This window comes from Anser brachyrhynchus (assembly GCF_964034855.1).
Source record: "Anser brachyrhynchus genome assembly, chromosome: 9".
NCBI classification, from domain to species: domain Eukaryota; kingdom Metazoa; phylum Chordata; class Aves; order Anseriformes; family Anatidae; genus Anser; species Anser brachyrhynchus.
In genome coordinates, this window is record NC_137703.1 from 18,529,233 (window position 1) to 18,556,582 (window position 27,350).

The 27,350-nt window shown below is 39.6% G+C and overlaps 1 protein-coding gene and 1 long non-coding RNA gene across 2 annotated transcripts in view; one reads left to right on the top strand and one right to left on the bottom strand.

Moving 5' to 3' along the window:
- The window catches only part of LOC308200070 (uncharacterized protein), a 434,369-nt gene that overhangs the window by 210,323 nt on the left and 196,696 nt on the right, over nucleotides 1–27,350 (top strand). The window contains exon 11 of the mRNA XM_080605164.1: nucleotides 12,274–12,422. Coding sequence (XP_080461290.1) covers nucleotides 12,274–12,422 — 149 coding nt within the window. The remainder of the gene's footprint in view (nucleotides 1–12,273; nucleotides 12,423–27,350) is intronic.
- LOC308200078 overlaps nucleotides 1,025–27,350 on the bottom strand; it is a 156,965-nt gene continuing 130,639 nt past the window's right edge. The window contains exon 2 of the long non-coding RNA XR_013955216.1: nucleotides 1,025–8,595. This is a non-coding gene — a long non-coding RNA (uncharacterized lncRNA). The remainder of the gene's footprint in view (nucleotides 8,596–27,350) is intronic.

Below are 27,350 nucleotides of genomic sequence, written 5' to 3' on the forward strand. Positions count from 1 at the left end.
GGCCTGGCTGTCTCAAAAGTTGTGTGCTCTCTAGCTAACTGGGGCTAGTAGGCATGGTTGGCCAGGTCACTGTTGTTTCTTTTATGCCTCTTCTTGCCTTCCCCACGCTGTCCGTGTGAGTTGTGAGCTCTTAACCACAGATTTTTGTCAGTCTCTTCCTTACTTTGCATGACCTGATACTGTAGTGAGCATAATGAACTGCAACCTCAGCAGATGCATGTCCCTGCAGCTCTCCTCACTGCTGTGGAGTGTGGTGTATTTGCAGCAGCTTGGAAGGTAGTACCCTTGTGTGGGAGAACGTGGAGCCATAGCAAATGTGGTCTGTGTTTTTCCACAGAAATGGTATCTATTTTGTGTATTTCCACTGAGCTTTCTGTTTCATATCTGGAATGAAAGTGAAATAGCAAGTGATGAAAATAGGGATAAAAATGATGAGGAGGATTTATGCATATAATAATCATCTCCAGTTATTAAGGCTTTGCCGTACCCTCTTTCAGAGATATTTATACGAGTCAGTGAGATCTGATGACTTGCTCAAGGTCACAGAGCAAGTTTGTGGCAGAGACAGAAATAGAAATTGCATCTTGAATGTCAGTACAGTATCATATTCACAGGCTTTCATTTGTACAGCCTTGAAAACACTGTTGTGCTGGATGATGCAACAAGGCCACAGGCTATGAAGAAAGATGGAGGCACCCAGAAATAAGTTAGCAATGCATACTGGCTTTTAAAAAATCTGCTTTTCCATCTTTCTTCAGCTTTAGGCTGGCATAACTTTGTTAACTTGAGTAAAACCAAGGTTACACAGAATTACAGAAACAGTAGTGAACTGGTACTGTGATTCTTCATGTCTTGATAAAGAAACTGGCAAACACTTTCCCCAGGCAACCTTGATATAATTCTCACTAACTGGTGACGGGTAGGATGTGTGCAGAGCTGAGCCTACTTCACTTCTAAGAGTAGGGAAGTAAAGTTTGTCCTGTGAGCATTGAGGGAGCTGCTGCTGTGTTACCAGTGTTTGGAGCTGCCCTATTACTGTGTGAAAACTCTACTTGCTTTCAGCCCTGTCACAGTGATGTAAGTTTTACTTTCCTGAGCAAGAAAGCTACATCTGACTTAGTGCTGAATAGTGTACAAGCCTGGTTCAAAATGTTAGTCCAAGAGCTACTCTGGGGCAGCAGAAATAATGCAAATAGTTTCAGGATCCTTGCAAGAGAAACAGAAGCCAAATAATCTACCACAGCCATGCTCAGCTTCAAGAGGCATGTGGAAATGGAGAAGTAGCTCATGCCAGTTTGTTAAAAGGAAGCTGAAAGTTACAGGTAGCATGAATACTACACTGGAGGCAGAGTAGATGTTTCCCACTTACTGAGAAATCGTTCAGAAAGGACAGAAAAAGATGTGTGATTGCTTAATAGCAGCATTGATGGTTGCTGTTGAAAGCAAGAAAGAGTCCTCTTAAAGCCTAAAGCTTTATCTAAATAAGGAAAATACAAAAGGTTTATAAAATCTCTCAGGTTAAATAAGGTGTAATAAGATGAACTGTAAAAAGAGTTGGAGGACCACTTGTAAAAAGGCATCAAAACTAGTAAAAGATAAATCCTCAAAAACAGCAGCATTGGGGAGTACGCCAGAATAGTCTGTAGAGCTAGTAAATTCATTCTTTGCATCTGTTGCTCATTGGGAAGAAATGGTAGTTCCCATGATGGAATTCTTTCTGATGAATTCTTCTTTAAGAAACGTCTTTGAAATTTAAGAATTTGTAGGGGAATTTATATATCTAATAGAAAAAGTTGCTAAGCGGTTTGTTAATTAACCCCAACTTTCTGAAGGAATATAGGAATGAGATAGCAAGACTAACCAAGATGTGGTGTTGCATGAGTGTACTTGTACCTGAGGACTGAAAGATAGCAAATTTGATCTGACTTTCTTAAAAGGTGGTAGAGGAAACCACAGGCTGATGAGCCTGAGATATGTAAAAGGAAAAATTGTTAGTCATAGTATATTGGAAGAAAAATTAAAAAATGGTGGCTACAGGGATGAACTTCTGGCAAAGTCAGGAGTTAGCCTGGCTTTTGGAAAGAAAAGTCGGACCTCAAAATGTTGGAGCCTTTCTAATGAGTTAGCAGATGTGTCTGTTCTGGGACCTGTGGTGGTGTGCATATGCATAAACGATCTGTTAAGAATTGGAATTCTTGATGTCATTCATTACTGTACGGAATAACTTTGAATTATTAATGGTGACTGAAGATTTGTTTTAAGAATGTAATGAAACTGAGTGACTGTGCAGTAAAATACAAATGAAAAGTGGTGTAGGTAATGTGATGTATATGGAGGAGGAGTGAATCTGAGAGAGTGATGGGTGGAGTCTGAGCTGGTTCTTGAGTAAGCTCTTGGGTTGTGATATAAATGCCATCTCAGTGTTCAGGAGTGGTCCTACAGGTATGTCAGACATTAGAGTTATTACGGCAATAATGGAGAGCAAATTTGACGTGGCATTACATTCTTTATATGCTAGTTCTAAAGCAGAACTCCTGTCTCCTGAATACCAGTATGCAGGTAGGAGTCTGTGGCTCCCCAGTCTGCCCTGTTTATACTAAAACTGAGTGAAGGGGAGAGAAGCAGTGGGGCTGATTCAAAGCTTGAAAAGGGCCTTATGAAATAAATTAATAATGAGCCTAGATAGAGCTCTTCAGCATGGGAAGGAGGCCACAGAGGTAAGTGGTGATAGAGGCCTATAAAGGTGTGTGCCATGGAGAGAGCAGGTAGAGATAGATCTCTCTAATTCAGGGCAAGATTTGGGGAGCATTAAGCTGGCAGGAGACTGGTTGAGGGTAAGTGTTGCTTTTTGTATGACCCAGTCTTCTGTTCCTTCCAGGTTACGTCGTTTTGGCCACAGTTGTGGGCAGCACGCAGTGGCCTGTGTGGATATTTGTATCTCCTGCTGTAGTTGTCTCGTGTGGCTTGATGTCATTTGGGAAACTTGAACAAGTACTAATGCGACTGTTAACTGCAGGGCTGGCCTCCCATCCGTATGTCGGCTCGTTGTCATTAGTGCTAATTCAGGGTCAGAAATCAAGCAGATGAGAGTCGACAGCTGCTTATCCTGACCAAGCTGCTTGTGTTCAGTTTCTAGGAGTAAATGTATTTTGTCATTACTTCAGAGCCACTGCTTGCGCAGGGAGCAGTGGGAAGGTCCGCGAGCATTTCCACAGCCACGTGTGAATAGCTGCACCCCCAGCCCAGACAGGCAGAAATCCAGGCTGTGTCTGCAGTCTTGCTGGGGAACAGTGATACAGTGGCAGGAAATTGTAGCCCTGAGCAATGAAGCGGGAGTGTTGTGTTTTGGTTTGCAGTGAGCTGTGTTTTGGTTTCAGCAGTATATTGAAATCAAAATGTTGTACGTAATTCTAAAAGACTACAGAAGCCAAAAGATAAAAGCAAGAGCATCCCATGTGTTTTTACAACATTAAAACAACTACAACTAAAGCTGGGCCACTGCCAGCCTTTATCAAAAGGCTATGTTTTTTGCATTCCAAGCAAAAAAGGACAAAATGACAAAGAACATACCAACCCTTTATATACAACTAGAGGAGATGAAAAATCTCCAAAACTATTGAAATTTTTCTTTGAAGAGTCTTTTCATGTTACGTTCAGAGATGAAAGCTGAGATTTGGTGCAGGTACAGACCTAATGGGTTAAGTGACTAGTGAGAGCATGTGTCAGCGCATGAAAGTTGCTAGGAATGGTGTGTTTATCTGAAGGAAATGCTGTTCCTTGTAAAGAGTGATTCAATGGAAAATGTTTTGGGGAATGGGTGAATTTTATTTGTCCTGAAAAAACTGAGAGGTTTTGCATTCCTGAGTGCCTGGCTGTCACTGTTGACTTAGATATGGGTAACTTAGTTTTTAGGATTCAGAGGTGTGCAATTGGACTGTGTTTTTGATATCCTTCAGTACCCTGCTGGTGTTCCCTTCACCGAAAGATGTGCAGGTAAGATGGATTGTGTGGCCTTTGGTTAGGACACAAGACTGATCTTAACACACTTTTCAGAGTCGGACCTAAGAACCGTAATCATACGTGATTCAAGTTTTCACAGGTGTAGTCACGGTACCAACTAGTTGTATGTGCTGCCAGTGCTGTTCAAGAAGCCTGTTGGATCTGTAGCAGTTGTTTAGGCTTTATGGTGTTGCTAGCATACATGGAGGAGATCAGTATTGGCTGAACACTCATGAGCAGAGAAACTAAGAAAGGTTCAACTTTTCTTTTTTATTCACCTTATAGCTCAATAATCAATAATTCTTCTTTATGTAAAAAGACGATCAGTGTTTTATAATCATGGTTTCAGTGCACTTTGCTGCTGCAAATGTAGAAATGTAGATGAAGAGTACAGATCCCTACCAAAGATTGTTACTTGTCTCGCTGGAGAGAAGATCTGAGCTTGGGTCTGTGTATTTCTATTCTGTTACTTGCCACCTATTTGAGGTGAGGCTACAAGAAATATTAAAAATACAATAAACTATCTGCCAGGAATAATTGCATGCTCTTTCTAAGGTCCTGCCGGTTAAAGATGGACTTCTTTGCCATGTGGTGTGTTGATTTTTTTTGTTGTTTGTTTTTTATGAATTTGCACCACATATAACTTAAAAATCTTTAATAGCCTTGAAAATGCTTATTCATATCGCGACACAATATACTGCTTAAATAGGCTAAGTATTTCATAACAGTGATTTCCAAAAGCAGTAGACAAAGGTGGACTCAATTTTGGTATGTGCCAATTTCATTAGGTAGCTGAATTTGCAAGCGGGAAACAAACATGGAAATACAGATATTACAAAATAAATCAGTGCAAATTCTTCTAATTGCTTATATTCTGGAGAAGTTCAATGTTTGTCTCCCTAGGTAATGCAGGAGCTCTCTGGGAGTTATGTGAACAAGGGTGAGCAAGCACAATATTCATACCCCTTGAAATATTTGAAAGTACAGTTTAGTTGGTCATAAACTAGATTATTTTAGTTAAATGTTTATATATATTATGTATAAAATTTCATGGATCACATAGTTGGTATTATAAGGTAAATTTTTGGCACTGTGTCCAAACTACCATTTTCTATGGGAGATTGTGGGTAAAATAAGCCTCAGTGATGTTTCTTGAGTGTGCAGAAACTGGTATTCAGTGGAATCAAGAAATCACCCTTTGCCCTCCACTGCCTCAGAAGAAATTTTCATTTTTTTGGGCCAAGCTTTCTGAGGAAAAAATATATAACCAGTTTTTGCTGACCGCAAGTGAAAATGAAAATAAGAGACTGTAGAAATGTTGATTATTAAACCTAGAAAGATCAGATTCAGATACGGTAATGTGTGAATTGAATGATAAAATGCTGGCAAAGAGCATATATGGCATGAATCATCCCAGTAAAATGGAGAAAACTATTTAACCACATGAAAAAAATTATACTCTCACATAAAAAGTTACTAGTTTGTTTTACTTTATCTGGCACTTTATTATTCTTGAAGCTTTAAAGAACTCTGGCCTCTTAGCTCCCATGATGAGTGCTCTAATTATGAACATTAAGAATGTCTTCTGATTGTTTCGAGTTAGCTAATAACTTGATATGCTAAATAAATCAAGCAGTTCCCAACCCAAATGAAGTGTCTGGCTTTAGAAATACTGTAGGCTCCCTCTCTGCTGTGTAAAATGGGTCTGAACAGCTGGAACAAATGTTCTTGTCACTAAATTATAAATTACAACTGTCAGGAATAAAACATTTAGTTCCAGCACTCAAGAAATAGATTCTTAAGAAGTCTTCTCATTTATCAGTTTAGCCATTGATTATGTGTTTAAGGTCATTGAATCAGAGCAGTAATGAGTGGAATTCTTGATTTCTCAAATACCCAACTAAATGTAACCATAGTTTTACATCCAGAAACTTGGTAATCCTTAAAAATGCCCCAAAGCATTTAAAGAGCTAATGCTGTATGTGACCACTTATGTACTGCCTTTCTGATTACTAAGTAATGTTTCCTGAGCAGGAGAGGAGGATCCATTAGCCTCCCTGAGCCCTTTACTTGTCTGGTTTCCAGCCTGTCAAGTGTTAAAACAGTGCCATCTGAGCTTCCCAAAGGTGGCGATTGCCTTGATGGCTTAGGGAGTGCTGGGAGGTCAGGGCTGGGGTCAGGCTGAGCTGCCTTGCATTAAACACCTAACTGACAATCTCCTTTTCTTTGGTGCAAGAAGCAGTGGGAGGAAGGTTCCTGTATAATCCAAAATAGATATGATTTACCATTGCTGCTGTTCCTCAGGCTTGTCTTGAGATGTATCCTGAAATAACCATGCAGATTTGATCCAGTATGTTTTTCAATATTGATCTCTGCATGGTGTTTTTACGATTCTATTTTCCGTGTACATGGATGGCTTCAGTCTCCACCAGAATAGAGGGGGCTACCAGTTGCAGTCTTCTCGAGTTTTGTGCCTGTTTTCACAAATCTGCACTAATTAAGGTCATTTTGACCAGAAGGTTAAGGAATACCTGCAGTGCGCTTATGATACTGCTGTGCTTGCATACTGTTTCTGTGTTCAAGATTTCTGTTTGTGAAATTATCGATTCAACACCTTTCAGATGCCATTTCAATGGAAATAACTAAGATGTGCAAAGATCTCCTTTCGACATGATACAGTTGGGAGGAATTACAAAGGAGGATAAATGTGTTCTTGCGCTGCAGAAATACTTGAAAACTGTTTTTCCTAAAGATGTACTGAGGGGTTACATGTATTGTCTTTGATGCCTTTTATGATGCTTCTTGCAAAGATTTCTTTGTTGGTGTTTCGTGAATGTCTGTTGGAAAGCATTCTATCTTTCTCTGTCCAGCTATCAGACCTCTTAAAACTTGTAGGAACCGAGTTATCTTTGAGATTTCTATGACTGCATTCAAGTAAGTCTTGAAAAATTGTGCGTAGTCTCAAGAGGGAGAGGGGCACAGTCTTTACATGTTTCCTTAAACAACAACAAAAAACAAAACAGATAGAAATATCTTACCATTAGTGTGAAGTTTGTTATTGTTCCCTTTCGGAATGCTCTTCCCTAGCCTGTTAATTCTCAATAACTGCACAATTTGTGCACAAGACAAACAGTACCACTACAGAAGAGACACAGGTTTACGAGAAATAAATGTGCTTGAGGACATCATTCTTATTAAAATGTGTTTTAGATTCCATTTTATTTTAGAATGGAATTTGGGAGACATCTCAACTAACTTATCCACCTTTAAATATCAGTAAAGCCAACTTTAAAAAAAAAAAGAATTAAAGTCAGTAATTGCAACTAGAGAAAGTGATAGGAATTGGCACTTTTTGGCTGAACATTAGAAGAAAGGCAGAAATACTTATTTATCAGGTGTAACTTGGTAACTCAGCAATTTTTTAAACAATTTAATCCTCTTTCTGCCTGAGGAATATCTCTTAGCTACTCAGTTCTCTTCAAATGTATTCAGTAAACATCTCTGTGTGCTGCTGACAAACTATGAATTCAGTACTGTGGTGGGGAACCCAGAAGTTGTGATGTGGTGTTTTTTCTTCCTCTAGTGAAAGAGCACCCAAATAATCTCTGCATGGACTGGTTTCACTTGCAAATTCACTTTGAGAAAATGTTTCTGGAGTAAAGTAGGTTATTCAATTGCAGAAAACAAGAGAGGTCTGTTGACCAAATGGGCAAAGTGAATGTGTAAGGAAATTGAGTCTGGACAGAGGCATGTTGTGTCAGCTCAGTCATTCTGCTTGAATTTACAAATAGTGCTCATATTTCCCTAGTATGTACCACTGTGGTGGTTTTACTTGGGTGGGCAGCTGAGCTCAACCATGGCCGCTATCTCACGCCCCCTGCTCAAAATGGAAGGGGGAGAAAATACAATGCAAAGGGCTCGGGGGTTGAGATAAGGATGGGGAGATTGCTCAACAACTATCGTGATGGGCAAAACAGACTCAGAGTAGGGAGATTAGTAAACCTCATTGCCTATTACTAACAAGCTAGAGAAGTGAGAAACAAAGGAAAGAAAACAAAAACGCCTTCCCCCCATCCACCCTCTTCCACCTCCTCCCCCTGAGCAGTGCAGGGGAACGGGGGAATGGGGGCTGTGGTCAGTCTATAGCGCTTCGTCTCCACCACTCCTTCTCGATCACTCTTGTCCCCTGCTCCAACGTGGGGTCCCTCCCATGGGATGCTGTCCCTCCCGAACTGATCTTGCATGAGCATCCCACAGGCTCCTCAAGAACAGCTCCCACATGGCTCCGTACCACAGGGTCCATCCCTCAGGAGCAAACTGCTCCAACCTGGGTCCTCCACGGGCAGCAGCTCCCCCCAGACCCCCTGCTCCTGGGCTCCTCTCCACAGGCTACAGCTCCAGCCCAGAATCTGCTCCAGCAGGGGTCCTCCACAGGCCACAGCCTCCGTCAGTGCAGGCCCACCTGCTCCACCGTGGTCTCCTCCGCGGGCTGCAGCGTAGAACCCTGCTCCCCCGTGGTACTCCATGGGCTGCAGGGGGACAGCCTGCTTCACCATGGTCCTCACCACAGGCTGCAGGGGAACTGCTGCTCTGTGCCTGGAGCACCTCTCCCCCTCCTTCTTCACTGACCTTGGTGCCTGCAGGGCTGTTCCTCACTCCTTTCTCTCTCGCAGCTGCTGTTCCCCAGCAGTTTCTTTCCCTTTCTCAAATCTGCTCTCACAGAGGCACAAACAACATCACTTACTGGCCTGGCTCTGACCAGCGGCGGGGCCCTTACCTAACATGGGGCAGCTTCTGGATTCTTCTCGCAGAAGCCACCCCTGCAGCCCCCCCCCCCCCGCTACCAAAACCTTGCCATGTAAACCCACTACAGCCACAAAGGCTTTAAGTTGGGGATGTAAATTATGTTTCAAATTTAGAATTAGATGTTCAAATTTATTAGAGTTTGCAAAGTAAAGGCTAGGTCTGATCCCCGGTAGGCATTTCTTTATTCTGGTTTTACTTTTAATATTAGCTTTTGGATCCTGCTCTGGCCAGTCAGGGTCACTGCTAGCTGCTACTCAGGGAAGATGCAACATATACAGTACTCTGACATTATCTCGAAGGACTTAATATCAAATATTTAGTGGCTGTAAAACTATATGGCCTGGGAATCCTAGTTTCTAATTTCATATTGTGCAAATTCACAATTTTAAGTTTACATTTTGACTACTCTTCACTTGACTGATGTGTATCTGTAGATCAGTAGATAACTATGTGCTTGTGTCATTGGCTTACTTTAAGCTCCCTCCCCCATGTGGTCTCATAGGGTTCAGAAACCAGAAGACAAAAAGATCACTTTTTAACACCAGCTTTGCTTTTTTGCTTTTGTTTGTTTGTTTGTTGGTTGGTTGGTTGGCTGGCTTCTGGGGGGTGTGGGGGAATGTTTCCTTTGGATTTTGGGGGGGATCCTTGTGTTATGCATGCTGTTAATGAGTGATTTGAAGCCTGAGTCGTGATTATTGAAAACTTGGAATTAGCAATAGTGCTAAATTCTGCCATCTGTGCTTTTATTTACCAAGTATACAAATGTCAATATAGATACTTTATTTGCTACTTAATTGGAAAAAATATGAAAAGGTGCTTTTTAGATTTCAAGGTACTGTAGTCGTCCATATGCTGCTTAGTCTTTGGTTTTCCAATGAGAAAATATTTTTCCATGGTAGTGGCAAATATAAATGTACTTTTGGACTGAAGCATGGGTGTACCAGGAAATAGCTCTCCCTTTGTATCTGTTCACAACAGAAAGTATATGACATGGACTTGAGCTCTGGTTTTGGAAGTAACTTGTAGATGAGCCTAAGTGAAATGATGTAATTAGTCTGCTTAAGCATCTTGGCTTGTTTCTTGCTCTGTTTCACCTTTCTAGAAAATCTGAATCTTTCACTTTTTAAGAGTTTACATGTAAACAAGAAATTTCTTACTTTCATTCATTTCAGAACCATGAAGGGTAAGATGAGGATACCAACAGCTGTGTGTGGAAACACTTAGGTACCAGTGTCATTGGATTTGTGGTTACGCTCCCCTCCCTGTTCACTAAGAAACTGCTCTGTAAATATGCATTTGTAGAAGGCATGTGAATCCTGAAATCATTTTTAGGCCTTCTTTATGACCATTAGTAATTGCATAATAGAATTCAATGAGGGTGGCTTGGTCACAAATAGCTACATATGTTAAGCATAAACATGTCAATCCTTTAAGCTTTAATGACATTTCTTTTCTTGTGGTGTGCTTCCCTGAACTGTGATGAGTATTGCTACAGAGCTCATGCCTGACTTGAGGGGTAAACTATCCTATTTCTATAAAAGAGAAGTTTTCTTTTTTGCTACTATTACATTTTAACATATTAACAATTTCACATTTTTCTTCATGTTTTCTTTTGAAGTCAATTATTTTAAATTAGCTCATGAAATGTTTTGAAGAATAAATGATTTCCTTTTTACTTTGAACTAAAGGAAAAGTAATTAAGTAGTGCTGAACTGAACAAACACCCATTACTTCTAGGTACTGCAGAATTATATCCCTATAATTTTTTATAGGTCAGTCAAGCTACAAATTACCCAGGAAACCCCTCAGGTAGACCTTCTGCTAATTATCTGACATGGCTGCCTTCTTTTAAACCAAGAACTATCAGTTGAAGACCTGTGCTGTAGTGAAGAAGGAATGCTTTTAAACTATTTATTTATTTATTTATTTATTTTTTAATATGAGAAGAACTGTATGTTTCATAGCTATTCTGAATGTAGTTCCACCCTGAATGCAGATTGTGGTAAATGTTGAAAATGTTACCTTATAAAAATGTTAAAATAACCAAATACATCTAGTTTGTTGAAACAGCAGATTATGCTTAGTATACGTGTCATAGTAGATAGCTGTCTGCCTGTGAAAATTGAGTGAATTGTCTTCCACGTAAGTTATTCCAGATTCAAAGTGTTTGGATATGGTCAAAGAGAAATACAGCCAACAATATAATGTGGCCCTTTACACTGTTAACTCATGTTTTCCTTCCATCTGTCTGTCCATCCTCACAGTCTGTTAATTGGCAAAAATAAAGCATATTTTATAGCTAGATTATCACCTGGGAACACTGTGCATACAACTCGAATTTGTTTATTTTGTTTATTTTCTCTCTTGTGAAGGGATATTACCAGCTGTTGTGCCCTCACTGTCTTCTCATCCATTAATTGTTCCTGTTTCCTCTTCTGCAGACATATCCTTGCAAGGCATCAATTTTGCTGGCAGATGTATAATGTGGAAAATATTCTTCTTTCACTTTAGTACTAGAAATGGTCACTTCATAAGTTCTTTAAAATCTTTTTGTTAGTAACACTATGTTGTAACTGTGATATCTATAGGTAAAGTATGCCTAAGTGATTTAAATGGAGAAAAAACAGCAGCTGAAAAAACAGAAGACTTTTCCTGCACAAGATCACCATCTGTTCTAGTGTCATGAAAAAGGAACTACTGGAATGTTAATTGGCATAGGAATTTAACCTCACAAACGTGAACCTGAGTGTTTTAACTTCTGCAGTGTCCTAAATCTGTGTATTAGATAAGCCTGAAAAAGGTTTAGTCAGTCTATATTACTTACAAACGTTTGAAAATGGGACAGTGTTGTTGTGAATTGAGCCTCAGTTGTTTACCCTGTCATTCAGAGATGTGTTAGGTCTAGTGTCACTAAGCTTGCAGTATGAGGTGCTATCTAAAGTAGCACACAGGATACATGTCCCAGTGTAAAGTCTGTGACTTTCAGTTACTATAAATATACAACCCATGACTAGCTTTGTTAGCTTGTTAATGAGCAGATCTGGTCATTATTAATAGAAAACTTGCTGCCTGTGTGCTTAACACAAATTTGAAGGTGTTTTTTTTTCTTACAGGAATAATATTGACTGTTAACTCTGTTTACTTGCACTGGCGGTTCCTGTTACATATTTGTTTTTGTTTTTGTTTTTTTTCTTCCTGTTTATAGATGCCTATCCTAAGACTTTAGAAACTTGTGTGACCAACTCTGCCAGGACAAATAAGATATTTTTACAGTTTGCATGTGTGATAGATTCTTTTTTGGAACAGCTTAATATATTGGTGGGATTTAAAGATGTGCTGAATCTAATCTTCCAGGAGTTGAGCAAGCATTCATTAGAATGCGTTGTCTCTTGCTGAGTTTGACCTTCACTACCCTGATGGAGTTCACTGCAATTTTTCAGTAGCCTTCATTCTGCTTTTCTTCCTTAGGTGGTGATAGAAGTGAAGCAGTTTGCATGTCCAGCCTTAGTCCTCTGCAGTCTTGATGCTTTCCTGCTATTCAGATTCTTGCTGCAGTCACTGTCCCTGTGCCTGTGCCTTCAAATCTCTTTGTCTTGGCTTCTAGTTTTGACAAGCAGGTAATGAAGTAGTTTTGCCTTCTGTATTGCCCTCACGCTTAGGATCTTGTGCTGCATATTGGTTTGCATAGCAATTCTATCCTGATTTTCAGAACTTGACAGTGACTGCAGTCTGTGCTTTCTGCAGAAGTAAATGTTCCCTTTTAATAATTTTTATTATTAGCAACTCTGATCCCATGGAGGAATACTTAAGGTTAGCACTGGAACAGCACTAGTTTTTAAACTAAAAATAAAGTACAATGCTGGCAGTGGCCTTATCAACACCCAGTCACTGATGTTAGGGCTAGGAAATGAGGGAGAGAGATGTAGTTTTATCTTTTCCAGCTCTTAAAGTTAGCAGAACGACGTGGTGTCTGAAGTCTGTGCTGGTTATTGCATTGCATAACTTCGAAACATGCTTGCCACAATAACACAAGAGAAAGGATATTTGTTAATTATCATATCCCATGCTGAAAAAGTCCACTTTATTTGCATGTAACTACAGCGCTATGCACTATGACCTAAAAGTTTCACTGGATTCCAAGAGAATTAATATTGGTAGAAAACAATGCAGGTTTTTTTTTCCAGAGCAATCACATGTAAACACCCTCCTGCCCCTTAACTTCTTCATAGGTCGTGTGTTTTTTCTAATATTAGTTCAAACTGAGAATTCATTGTGCAACGTCACAGATGTTGGTTTTGGTTGTGACTGGAGGAAGTGATTGTTGGTACCATTTATCCTGTGTACAGATAAGGCTTCCAAAGCCTGAATGATGACGTTTCCACTTAATTTACTCGGCTTTCCTGATCATCTTTTCATGCCTGAGATCAGGTCTAGGCTCCACACATCTTTCTGAGATATGCAAGGCAACTGACTGTGTTGATGTTGGTCCATTGGATGGATGCTGGATCTTTACTCTTCTGTTTGTGAAGCTTTAGAAGTGTTGCTCATAACTGATTGATAGATGAGGCTCTAAAACAGCTATAATTAAGATAGTGTTCATACTGCCATAATTACAGGGTAAAGCAGTTTTATTTACCAGGATTACTTATTAGTTACAGCAATCCAAGCTACATTTAGATTAGTCACAGGAGGACCTGACAGAACATGGATGTTAACATTAAGCATCCAATATGTTAATTTGTAAACCTGTCATATTTGCCATGGTGGCAGTAAATGATGTTAAATAGCTTTTTCAATAAATTAATTAGTGGTAACCTTTTGGGTTGATACATCTGCCACAATTTTTACAATATGTCTTGATTTATTTATTTTTTAAACAAACCAAGTGTTAGGATTTATATTAGGCTCATCAGAAAGATTTGGGATTTTATTAAATACAAATTAGCAAAATTCTTTAATTGCTTTGTGTTAAATATGGTGCCTAAAGTATCTCAGCCACTGTGTCAGATTTCATCAGGAAATATTTTTGTTCTCAAACAAAATCTGATCCTTTAAGTATTAAAGGAAAACTAGAGTTAAGAGAGGCTGTAACAATTTTGAATTGTTTCTAAAACTTCTATCAACATATAAAACTGAAATTCTTTTCCGTGCCACTGTTGCTTTATCCTCCTCCATCAAAGAGGATATTTTACATGTTTAGCAGGGAGCTCAGAATCACCTGTATAAATTAAGAGATGATGAACAACTTAGTTAATGATCATGTAAGCAGAGAATTTAGCTGAGGATTGAATTTCAATATAGACCTTCTTTTTTTTGGTTACTTTAATGACATGCCTTCCATGCCAATGTATGGTTCTTGAGATAAGATTTCTATAGAGAAATCTTAGCTCACAGTTTCTTGTCCAAGGAGCTGCTACAGCCCTGTTGACTAAACAGCAGGGTTAATTTCAGCTGGCATTGACTATTACACTTTTGTGAAAAAATGTTATCATGCAGGCTCAGGCAGCAAGGTTGAGAAACACACAAGAAAAGATGCTGGAATACCTCAGTGCATCAAAGTGAGGCAAACTCTGTAATTTGGTTAGGTTTGCTAGCGGTATATTAATTCTGTTAGCATAATTAGCAGTAGTAATGGGCATGTGACTGTGAAGGCATGGTATGGGCTTGTCCTAAATGTATACAGGATGGGCAGAGGTAACTTCAGTTGCTAGCTGTGGAGTTTGTACTGCTGTGTTTGACAGGTAAATTTGTTAACCTGTACTGCTGTGTTTGACAGGTAACTTTGTTATTTAGATTAGTGCTGTCATGGGTATGCCTGCTGCACTGTGCCCATTCCTGTGTTCTGCTGGGTGGATGGAAGTGAAGTTTGCACTTCAAAACAAGGTATTGTTTCATCTTATCTCTAGCAAAAGGTGCTAGACATGCGTAAGTCACAAACCACTTGATTGTGTTGATGAGGCTATTTACTAGTTAAAAATAATTTATTTGTACATACTGCTTGTGGAAACCTAGCAGCAAAATCTTTTCTGTGCCTTTCAATAAATGGAAAATCTGTTGTCTTTAGTGAGCACAAGAAGTACTTCTCACTTTTCGATTTGGTGGCAATGGGCTTGAATTTTACAGGTGTAAAGCAAGTGTTAGAAAGTCTGATCTCAGATTGTGAATTTACAGCTTGTGACTTCAGCTGTGACCAACCAAGTACTGATGGAATAGCATTTTCCATTCTGCAGGAGACACCGTTTCAGTGTTTTCTAGTGCTAAGGTGGAGCAAGTTGTAGTTTGCCTGCTAGCCGGTGAGTATAGAGAACTTAGAGTTTATGTAGAGAACTCTAAGTAGTGCAGCAGCAAAGTAGAAATTTCTAGCCTCAAGTGAATATGCACAATATCAGTTCCCTGGTTCAAAGCGATGCTTCAGAAAAACAGACATCAGGAATAGAGAGGATAGACCATATAATTTGTTTCCTAGGAAATGCAAGATGGTTCTCTCACATTTTCTGAGTCTAGGTTCAGAATTCAAGAGGAACAGGGATCACATAGAATCATAGAATATTCCGAGTTGGAAGGGGCCCACAAGGATCATTGAGTCCAACTCCTGGCACCACACAGGTCTACCCAAAAATTCAGCCCATGTGACTAAGAGCACAGTCCAAACACTTCTTCAAACTTCTTCAAACAAACTCTGGCAGACTTGGTGCCCTGACTATGTCCCTGGGGAGCCTGTTCCAGTGTGTGACCACCCTCTCAGTGAAGAACCTCTTCCTGTTATCCAGCCTGAACCTCCCCTGCCTCAGCTTGACACCATTCCCTCGGATCTTATCACTGGTCACCAGAGAGAATAGATCAGTGCCTGCCCCTCCATTCCCCCTTGTGAGGAAGCTGTAGGCTGCGATGAGGTCTCTCCTCAGCCTCCTTTTTTCCAGGCTGAACAGGCCCAGTGACCTCAGCCGCTCCTCACACTTCCTCCCCTCTAGGCCCTTCACCATCTTTGTAATCCTCCTCTGGACACTCTCCAACAGTTTAATGTCCTTTTTGTACTGTGGTGCCCAGAACTGCACACAGTACTCGAGGTGAGGCCGCACCAGCGCAGAGCAGAGCGGGACAATCACTTCCCTCAACTGACTAGCAATGCCGTGCTTGATGCACCCCAGGGTACAGTTGGCCCTCCTGGCTGCCAGGGCACACTGCTGGCTCATATTCAGCTTGCTATCCACCAAACCCCTCAGATCCCTCTCTGCGGGGCTGCTCTCCAGTGTCTCAGCCCCCCAGTCTGTACGTATAGCCAGGGTTGCCCCTTCCCAGGGGCAGGACCCGGCACTTGCTTTTGTTAAACTTCATGTGGTTGGTGATCGCCCAGCTCTCCAATCTGTCCAGATCTCTCTGCAAGGCCTTTCCACCCTCAACAGAGTCAACAGTTCTTCTCAGTTTAGTGTCATCAGCAAATTTGCTCAAAGGGCCTTCTAGTCCTACATCCAAATCATTTATGAAAACATTGAAAAGAACTGGCCCTAAAATGGAGCCCTGGGGGACCCCAGTGGTGACTGGCTGCCAGCCTGATGTAACCCCATTTACCATAAACCTTTGAGTCCTGTCCATCAGCCAATTGTTCACCCATCGTATTATGTTTTTATCTAGCTGTATACTGGACATTTTGTCCAGTAGGATCCTATGAGAAAGTGTATCAAAAGCTTTCCTGAAATCCCAAAAGATCACATCAGCTGGCTTCCCTTGATCGACTAGATGGGTGATCTTATAAAAGGAAATACAACTTTTTCAAGCAGGACCTACTCCTCATGAACCCATGTTGGTTGTGAAACAGTAGTTTCTGTGAGAGCACAGCAAATGCTTTTCATTTATGAAGAAGCTTTGCTTTCTCTCATCTTCATTTCTGTCTTCTAGTTATACCTTTGGGCCAGGCTAAATTTCTGTGTCATTGCTTATATGCTTCATTGATGTTTTCCCATCTTGCCTTTTGACAAAGCTGTACATATTTATCTTTATTTCTAACAAAATTTATCCAATGTCCTTGCAAATTTAAAGAAATTTAGAAAAGGTTTTATCGACAGTTGTTTTAGGGATGCAAAAAGGGAGGATATCACAGTCACTTTTAGTGACTCACTTTTGAAAAGAAAAAAAGCTTTGTTAAAAACTTGAACAACAGTTGCAATAGTGTTGTTTAGTTTTTGGTTTTTACTTTGTCAGCTTCTAAAACTTCAGCTATTTCTATGTAACGCTACAATTTCTCTCTAGTGCTCAGACTTCTTTATGGGTAAAGAGGAAATACACCTTATTAAAGTAAAGCCAGGATTTCTTTGTTAGTATAATTGAAATCATGAGTCAAATTATTGTTAGTCAATATCTAGTTACTACCAAAAAATCCACCCCAAAACAAACAAACAAAAAAATATAAGCAACCACAAGAAAAATACCACAAACACACTGCAATGCAGTTAAAATTGTTCTCCCTCTTCCACTGCCCCCTTGGGTCCTAAGATTGGTGGATTCATATGGGAGTTGGAGTGGTGTAGTCCTTTGCCAAGAGGAGGAGGGTGTTCACATTGTTGTGTTCTGTTGTTATATATTCCTTTCTCCTTCTAGAATCCACTCAGGATTGTTTTTGTTTGCTAACATTGTTATGCCTTCCTCTTTCTTCGTTGACCCAGATTTCACCCAGATTTATTATATGTAGTACCTTTTACATATGTTAGATGCTATTTCTTTCTTTACTTTGTAGAATTAGTTTTAGGGGTAACACTGAATAACTGCTTGGTACTGCAGTATATATAAAACTATGTTGGTACCACAGAAATGTGAAATGAAATAAATAAAACACTGCTAGCGTAGCCATAGGTAACCTTGCTAATTTGAGAAACTACTGTCGTGGTTAAACCAACTAAAGCTACAGGTTAGTTTAAGAGAGATTTGGACAGAGCAGGCCGTACAAACATCAGTTCTGAGGCCTTGCAAATTCACTATAAAGCTTATGGTATACTACTGAGCATGTGCTGTATTGCAGAGCTATGTGGTTACATCAAGAATGCAAAGCGTGGTGTTGTAGACCTAGTTTTTAAGCATCTGGATATTTAGGTACTATGCTCTCTCCCCTGCTGTGAGTTTGAGACAAGTCTTTTGTGTGTCTAACCAGGATACACTGGAGACCATTTCCATTACATTTAAAATGTAATTTTGATGATTGAATGCTGATCACTCCCCAGTTTGGGCATTTACTGTAAATATACTTTGTCTTAAATTTTGTCTTCTGCAGTTTTCATGTTTGTCTGATGATACTTTGGTTTGAATTTCTTCAACAGTAAATTTCTTTAATTCTTGCCTGTGTTTCTATAGCCTGTTTGAAACCTAAATTTAATTCTTAAAAGAGAAAAACATGATTGTACGTGCTGGTTTAGTTCACATCCCCATAGTGCATAGACTTCTTCCAAAATGCTAAGGTCCTAAATTGAAGCATTAGTTATTCCACTCAGTATGCTTCCCTTTAGCAGTTTTAGTGCAGTTGGTACATGCTTTTTTATTATTATTTTAACCTAGGATTTTTTCAATTGTTGCTTTAATAACAATCAAAACCAAATTCTGTTACGGTTGCAGTTAAAACATTGCAGATATGGCAGCACAATTACATTAATACAAGTAATGTTTTATAATTATATGACAATGCCCATGCTAAAGGAAGGAGATGTGTATTTGGCATGTCTTTTTTTGTTGGAGGCATTGCTCTAAACTTCTGTGTGTGTCTATATACTGTATTTTATACAAGTATAAAACATGTATGCTAATTTACAGTGGTGGGAGTAATATAAGATTATTGGGTTAGGAAGGATAGTTTAAGTAGATTTCATTTCATAACTATAGTAGGTCTAGCCTGAATTCTACGTGTTGTGCTTGAAAGCCTGGCCATGAGCCCTTCTTAAAAGGTAGTTCTTAATTTCCCAAAGGCTCTACAGAAACACGTTCACTTAAAGAGATGGGATATAGAACAAAAGCAACTGTTGTTTTAGCTGTACATTTACTGCAAACAGTATGTAGAATTTTAACTCCTGACTTGGACTCTCTAAGGAGCGATCAGCGTGTTAAGAGCATGAAGAGATGTTTTTGCAGATTTGGTTTTTCATTCATGAAGATTGTATTTCATTCCCTTGGACTGATCATCTAGTTTCTTTGGGAAGTTTAGCCATGAGTGTGTATACTCAGGTCTGAGTATGCATGCATGCATAATGGTACCAGACAGTATCTTTTTTTCAAAGCTAATTTACTCAGACTGGGAAGAATTTTCTTTTCCAATTTGTCATTATGAAGAAAGGTGTATGATGTGTGAAGCATACAAAAGCTCAGAGAAGAGAAAGTGTCTTTAGCGCACAGAAAGTGTTAAAAGTAGGGTTCAGGGTTTTTTTTCATTATCCCATTGGCAACATTTTAATAATATTGCAAGGAGCTGAAGTCTAGAGGGCTGCTGTAGATGGTAAGACACTTGTCTATGATAGATCCATAACTTCCTACCTTGTCTTTATAATCCATGTCTGTAAAACACGTATAGCTCACAGTATGGTCAGGAATTCAAGTTTATCTCTGGTAAGTTTGTAGGAGATATACTGCTCTGTTTCTATCATTTTCTTTGCTAAAACCACAATTCAGATGAGCAAAATTTAAAGTGTTAACTGTTTTTGTTTCAACTTGCCATTTCTCAATAATATAGAACACTAGATAAATGTCCTTGCTTGATTCAGAATGCAAGAAATAAGTCTTCCCTTAAGCGGTTGAACTGGGAAGCTACTAAAATGAAGTTAATCCTTTGGAACAAATGCATGGTATTACCGGTGAAAGACTCCTGTTCATTTCCTATGTCTCTTGATTGAGTGTCTAGAAAATAGTGGATTTTAGGCTTTCTCAGTCTAGCTTGAAGTAGGTTCATGAGCAAGAATCTGAGCAAGACTTCTGTTGTTGTCTGTTCAGTGTTATTCTGCTGCTCTCTTCAGGTGTGTGTTTCAAAGATTTGCCTTGCTAAGGTACATTTATACCCATAACACCTCCTAAAATGAAAGCATACACAAGATATAAATGCAACATGGATGCAGGATAACGTGTCTGGAAGAATGAAGTGGGTCAGGAAAACACAGTGGAATTATCAAGAGCAGCATCAGGCATGAATAACTGTTAGGAGCAGAGATGTTTATCTCGAGAGAAATTTCTAAGTGTCTGCATCAGGGGAGCAAGTGACACAAGCCATGCCATAGATGACTTAGTAGAGATGTGCTGTCCCTTGGGATTTACATTGTTCTGTGTTCTGAGTTTTCAGTGTATGACTGTTGGGCCCCCAGAGAAAAGCTGAAGGAAGGACATGCCAGAAACAGCTCCATTCTTTGTGTTCTCTGAACTAGTTGTTTTTCTCATAATGCATTGAGGCTCTTTCCTCTGGGGATCAAAATAAAATAAAACAAAACTGTCCCTTGGTCAAACCTGATTTTTCACTGTTTTTTCACTGCTTGTGATCCAGTGGCCTCATCAGTCACTGGGGTCTGCTCTCAAGAGATCCATGACTTGCTGCTGGTTGTCATTTCCCTGCAGCAGGCAAAGCAGGTCTCAGCTCTAAAGCTGACTACCTGGGGGAGATACTTAGTTGGTGGTTTTACAGAGAACCTTCATTGTTAGTTTGGGCTTATATACTTTCAAATATGTATGCAGCACCTGGTAGGAACCCCTTAAATCAGAAATTTGTTCAGCTGATTATGCAGCTCTAGTACTTGAAGTTCTACTGATAGGAATAGCGTGTCCATTATACTTGTGGACTCCAAGCAAGGCATCCGTACATACAGTACGTCTTTTTCTTTGCAGCGGGGAGAGTCGTTACAAACAGGTAGAGTTTATAGTTTAATCACTGTTCTGTTTTGATGTTTGTAAGCAATTAATCACAGTGCAGTGTGTTAAGCATTGTATTTAGGGAAGCTAGCGTTTAAAGTATCTGAACTCTTAGCTGTGGTACAAGGTCACCTTACAGAGTTGTTTTGCCATTAACACACTACTCTGTGATACTTGCTCGGCTTTCCGAATATAAGGAAACCGAGTAACAGTTCTGCTGTTGGATCAAGGCTGTGTCTGAGAGGCCAGAGTTGGGTGGCTCTTAAATAGTCTGACTCTGATCAGAAAGCTATTGTTCATCTTTTTAATATCTGTCTTTGTTACATGAAGGTAGCTTTTGCGGTACAAGTTGTTCATAATCCATTTGGGTTTACTATTCTGAAGTGTCCAGAAGGGAGAAACAGCAAAAGCAGATAAGCCTAAAAGTAATTGTAAATCAAGTGTTGTAAATTGTAGAATCAAGTATTTCAGATGAACCTAAAGAGAAGATGGCTTGCTTGTTAGATCAGTGGGCTTTGTCTCAATTGACTAAATCTTTATTTAAAAGCAATGATTAGCATACACCATTATGTTCAGGTTCCAAGAACTGACAGGTAGACAATTTGATGCATTTTGAATCTTTCCAAATTTAGCTTGAAGATGTGAATTCATTTGAGGAGTTTGTAAGTAAATTTGCGATGTGTAGTAAATAAACTTGGATTTCAGGCAGTCACAATTCACTCATTGTTGTTCGATTATATAATTTCTGTAATATGGTTTACTTGATTGGATTACTTCCTTGCTATTAAAGCATTTATTTTACAGTACTATATACTCCAATGACTCCAGACAAGTTCTGTTTTAAGCAGTGCTGTTCTGTCAGTACTCAGTTACATCCAAGATTAGATTCCCATCCTCTCAAGCATTTGTACACTCATGAAGATAACAGTGTGAGCTCTTTAGTACTAGGAATTTTAAAGTTGGTGAGAATAAAGGGCAAAGAGGCTAAATTACTGTCCTAAAGGCAGGTGTCAGTGGGCAAAATGGTTTCCAGTCCTGAGGGCTCCCTGGCATCCCATTATCTCTGGATGTCTGTGCTTTTAGCACTCACAGTTTTGTAACATATGGAGAAGTAAATGTAATCAAAGCAAAGTTCATTTCTGATTCTTAATGAATTGATTTTCTGCCTTAATAAGTAAAATTCTTCAGGAGTAGAATGACCTGAAAACTATTAGAAGGCTCTTTTAGTCTGTGAAGTGAGCTGGCAGTCCAGTTATAGTTTCTAGCAAAAGTAGATTGTATTTAGATTTCTTACTGTCAGTAAGAACTGAACAAAGTTCAGCTAGAATGAAAAAGGCATAGGAAGGGTTGGGCTTTTCATATTACTTAGTTGCCTCAGATTGGAGGAGGGTGGGTATCAGCATGACTATAAGACTGCCATGGATCTAGGTATGTTTTTTTCTCCCATGAGGGGAAGTATTCAACTTGGTGCTTTTGAAGAAGTCTACAATTTTACCTTATATCCCTAGGTCTTTCTATTTAGGGGAAAAAAATGCATCTAGTACATTTGCTAAATATAATTTCTGTGTACATTTGAAGTTGATAGAAGAGGGCTGTATGAAATTTTAATTGCTGACAGTTACAGGCATGATTAGGAAGGCCTGCATTTATTTGCTTTTTTTGTTTAAGCCTTGTATAGAGTGGCAGAAAAATCAACAGGATTCTTAGCAAAATGGTTATTGATGTTTCAGTCTTCCAGACAGAAGAAACTTGAACATGCTTCAGCTCTTCACTAATAATTGAAATGTGTTGCTAGCATCTTTTTCCCTCTATTAGTGTATTTCTCTGCAATGTTAGTAACAGCACTGATTTAGCTTTGTTAACAAATGTATATGGTCTTTGAAAAGTCAAATTTTCATGCTTCTTTTCTCAACTTGTACAGTGAAAGTGTGCCACTCATTTATTGATGCTGCAAAGTTGTATCTATTGAAACGCTTACTAAACTGCAGTTAAAATTGAAATGCTGAAAGTGAACATTGCTGTTGTACGTGTCTGTCAATGTTTCCCTATGTCTCAGTGCTTTTTTGGCAAATTCTAGACCCAGTGAGATGTAAATGCAGAAATAAGAGTGTGCTTTTAAACTGTAGAAATTTGATCATGTGTTGTGCTTATGTGAGTTTCTTTAAAGATGGGTGGTGGTAGTTTGCCCATGTTCTTCACGGGCAAGTATCTTCAATATTCTTCATATGGCATACTTTCAACTCCATTATACAAATCCATATATTGTTATAAGGAACCGGAGGGGTTTTTTTGATTGGTTGTTTTTCAGTTGTGTCTCTGAGGAAATTTTTCAGGCAAGTCTGCAATATAGAAAGCAGGAGATACACAAACTCTTCCTGACATTATAAAGAAGATGGGAAAATACATAAGCATCTTCTTCTTTTTAGGGAGTATTCTGATCTGTGGGCTAGTATAGAGGAATCCTTAGTAAGCTATGCATACGCTTGTTAATAATAAGCAGTGCCAGAAAGGTGCTTCTTTGAAATGTGATACCATTTCCTTAATTTAAGACAGCAATAAACCAACTTTAAACGGCATAGTAGAGGAAGACTAGACTGTTTTTATGAAAGATATCTTTCTGAATTATGTTAGTGTTTATTTTATTAAGAGGAGTGGGATACTGCAAAAGTTCCTTTTCTGGGGTTTTGTTTAGGTCCCCCGCAGAATTCATTATTGAATTAGTGGTAGACCCTTTTCATGAGACTCACAATCCTGACCTGTGGTGCTGCTTTTCAGCCTTTGTACTTCAGCTACACTCTCTGTACCATGTGGAAACGTGTGTCCTTTTTGCACACATGGGCTTCTGGACCTGGTGTGCCTTGGTTTTGCAGTGACAGTCCAAGGTGTACATCTCACTGTGGTACTTAGCAGGAGATGGATGGTGGTATCTGCCACCTTCTTCTGGCCACTGTCACCAAAGAGCAGTGTTGCTGCTGCCTGCACTGCCTCTTCCTTCTAAAACAGGCATGGGATTTGGACAGTACAAAAGTGCTTTTAGGGTGTAGTGCTGCAAGACACAATGAGATTTGCAAGATGGTCACTTGGAGCTACAGTGCTCCTCTGGTACCTCTGACTCCAGTGGCAAATTGTTCAGTAAGGCTACAAAAAAGCTGACTGTCCCGTACCCTTGACAAGCACCACAAAGAGTGGCAGATGACAGCAAAATTAATTGTACTTCTGGAGGCTTAAAGATATCACTTCAAGTCCACCTGCTTGGACCTGAATCCAGGTGCCAGGTGGTCGGTGCAGTCTGGCTTCTGCCAGGAAAGCAGCATTGAGTGAAGATGTTTGGAGTTGCTGCAGGCAAACTGGCCTCAAACTTGTAATTTCACTTGAAGTTTTTGCCAGTGAACCAACTTTTAATTCTTGATGTAGGTGCTACTGAAAAGCAGGAAGAGGAGCAACTAAGCGCTTGGGGAAGTACCTTTCCTCCCTCAGCCCTGCTCTGACGGGCCGAAGCTCCAGACACTGGCATCACCCGGCTGGTTGGAGCTGGCCACGGCTGGCCCGGTGCCATTCTTACACCTCCTCACAGCTGTGATGCCTTCCACTTCCCACTGGCTGTGTGCACCACAGGAGGTTTTCGAGACATGAGCACCTCGTTTTTCTCTGTAAGTGGCTATGTGGCCTACTTGAACTGAATAGAGGCCTTGTAGCAAGGCTAATTTAATGTATTTCAAGGTTTTGCAGAGCGGGGCACTTCTGTCTTGGTTCTGGGACCCAGCCTGAGGAGGAATGTGGGGATGGGCCTGTTGTGGGAGGAACGTGGCAGGGAGGCTGCCTGTGGCAGGCCTCATTTCGTAGGCTGAATTCGCCACACATTCTGGTTGTTCAGATGCTGAATGTTGTATCAGTAGATCACTGCTGAAGTGACAGTGTCAGTGAAATTACGTGTGGTAATTTATCAAATTAAAAACAACTGCCCCATGCACCCATTAATGCAATTGATGTGTAAAAGCATATTCTGGTTGTTAGCCTTGGGCATGCCTGACTGAACACCATTTCATGCCATTATGCTTGTATTTCCTTGAGCATTTGTAGATTGTAATCTACAGATAGACTGTAGCATTTGTAGGTTGTAATGAGCTTGAGGTGATAGCATTTCCTATGGCTGGGGAAGTCACTAATGACATCACTTGGAGCATATATCTTTTTTCCTTCCTTGTAGGAGGCAGATGGAATAGGATCCTGCTCTTCTAGGATTTGGTTTGATCTTGAGGTAAATGCCTTAATATACATATATATTTTTATTCTGTCAACATTGACATAAGTTGAGTGATGGCAGAGAGTTTTGCAGTGAACCCAGTTTGAGTCTGTGCCTAGCAGATGAACAAGGAGGCAGGGAAGTTGGAACATTTGTATAAGCTGTGTGTGCCAGTGCTAACTAAAAATCACCAGAGCTCGAAAGGCCTACAGGCCAAGCAGTGTCGCTGCGGATTGGAAACGAGTATTGTAGAAGTTGGTGTGTTTCATTAAACCTAGAGATGTTTTTCCCACTGGGAGCTGGGAAGAAGGTGACATTTTGGGTTGTGGCTAGTTTCTGAAATATGGGTAGTTGTGGATGAAGTTGGCGTGGGAATGTTTCTCTCTTATATGAGTTTGGAAAGGACAGGAAAAGTGAATGCTCAGCAAAGGATCAGATCCACTAGGTTTTTTTGTTTGGTTTGTTTTTGTTTTGTTTCCTCCCTAAAGCATAGTCTTTTTTGCTGGAAAGCCTGTTTATTTTGTTTTAAATGAAAACGGGAGTTGGAAGTTGGAGAAGGAAGGCAGCAGCAGGAACTGAAAGCAAATTGGTAAATTCAGCTTGCTGTTGTGACGTGTTTATGGTGTGAATTGGACCTGCAGAGCCTAATTAGCACATTCCTAGTAGATAGAGTTGTTTGCACAATGGGAGGAATGTCACGTTAAAGTTAGCTCACTGTGTATATAGTCTGTCAAAAAAAACAGGAGCAGGGGGCAATCATCAGCATGTTTTTAATGAATCTCGTAGGGGTCAGTCTATTGCAGGGAGATGAAAAGCAGAAGCCAAGGGCTGTTGTGGTTTTAAGGCTCCTTAGGAATCACCAAATTGAACTTTGATTCAACGGGAAGAAAAATATGAATTACAAATCACCCTTGTTCTAATTCTGTATATGTCAACTGCTAGTTAATAACAATCAGCTACAAATAGGATAAGAAATATATTAAAGCTGGAAATAGGGTTTCTAATTACTGGAAGAGTGAGGGTATTGAATGCAATTTCCATAAGGACAGAACTATTACGACGTGAAGATTTGATGGGGAAAAAAGGAGTTAGTTGTATTGTTTGTGAGGGGAAAAAAAAAAAAAAAGGAATATATGTCCTGGAGAAACTTTCGCCTTTTTAGATGTAATAAGTTTGAGGACAAACAGAAGTTGAAGAATAAAAGGGTTATCTGAAAATCAACCCACATTCATGTGTCAGAAATATCAGGCTGCAGCTGCTCTGTAAATAGTTGCTTTACTAAAGATCCATTTAGTTTAATGAAGTCACTTGTTACTCAACACATGGTATGCGGAGAACACCAAGCTCTGTAAATTAAGTAGTGATTGATCTGAGCTGTGTGTTAATTTCTTCATACTATTGTCATTCCTCCTACCAGTGTCCTGAACGCAATTACGTGTGCTTAGATCCTATTTTAGGACCTGCTGTTGGGTAATTATTTAGAGTGAATGGCTGGAACATTCTGGATTGCTGAGCTTTTTTGTTTGTTTTGGCTGTGTATGTGTGTGTTTCTATCCATTTTCAAGAAAAGCATTGCAAGCCATTTAAAACCATATCTGTCTTAATAAGAACATATACTAGTAGTTGATTAAAGTGAACTGATAGTTCACTGATTAGTGCCAGGTACTAAGCTATACACTTCCTGAAGGTTATGTTGTAGTACATAGTGATATTATGCATAAATTGTAATCAGAGAAGCTGTGCACAAGATTTTTTAGAAGGGAAGACTAAGTTGTTTCTGTGATAAATGGTGACAGCAGCAGTAACAAATTTTACTTGCGAAATGCTAGGAAAATTGAAGAATGGATGAATAACTAGGAGAGACTCATGGGACAGTTGCTGTCCAGGTTTAGCTGGCAGCTTGATCTGGAGTGTATTGAATTATGATAAGAGACCGGGAATTGAGTAAAATTTTCCTGTATAATGAAGATATGATTTAGATGCATTTGGTTTGACAGGGATGGAGCTATGTAAATCACAGCAGATACAAAGGTTGTGAAGGAAGTATTGCTGAACAGCCCAAAGCAGGCCAAGTGTGGTATTTTAAAAGCTGGGCCCGTGACGCACACCTTGGACAATTCTACCTCACTTTACTTTAACATCCTACAGGCAGGCTGTGTTGCAGAACTTTATTCAGTGCATTACAAAATCCATATATATTCTGTATATATTATATATATATATATTTTGCTAACAAGTTTAATGTTATTTCAAGGAACTTTTAAGCTCTGTTTATTAAATTATTCAAATAGGAGAGTCATTCTATGCTTAATGTAGTGATTTTACCATGGTGCTCCAGTGACAGAAGAGATTGTATTCTTCCTCAGATGTGCCTTCTTTAGGCAGTCTGTATTAAGCCAAGACCTGTTTTTATGAAATGGATAAACGATAACATTTC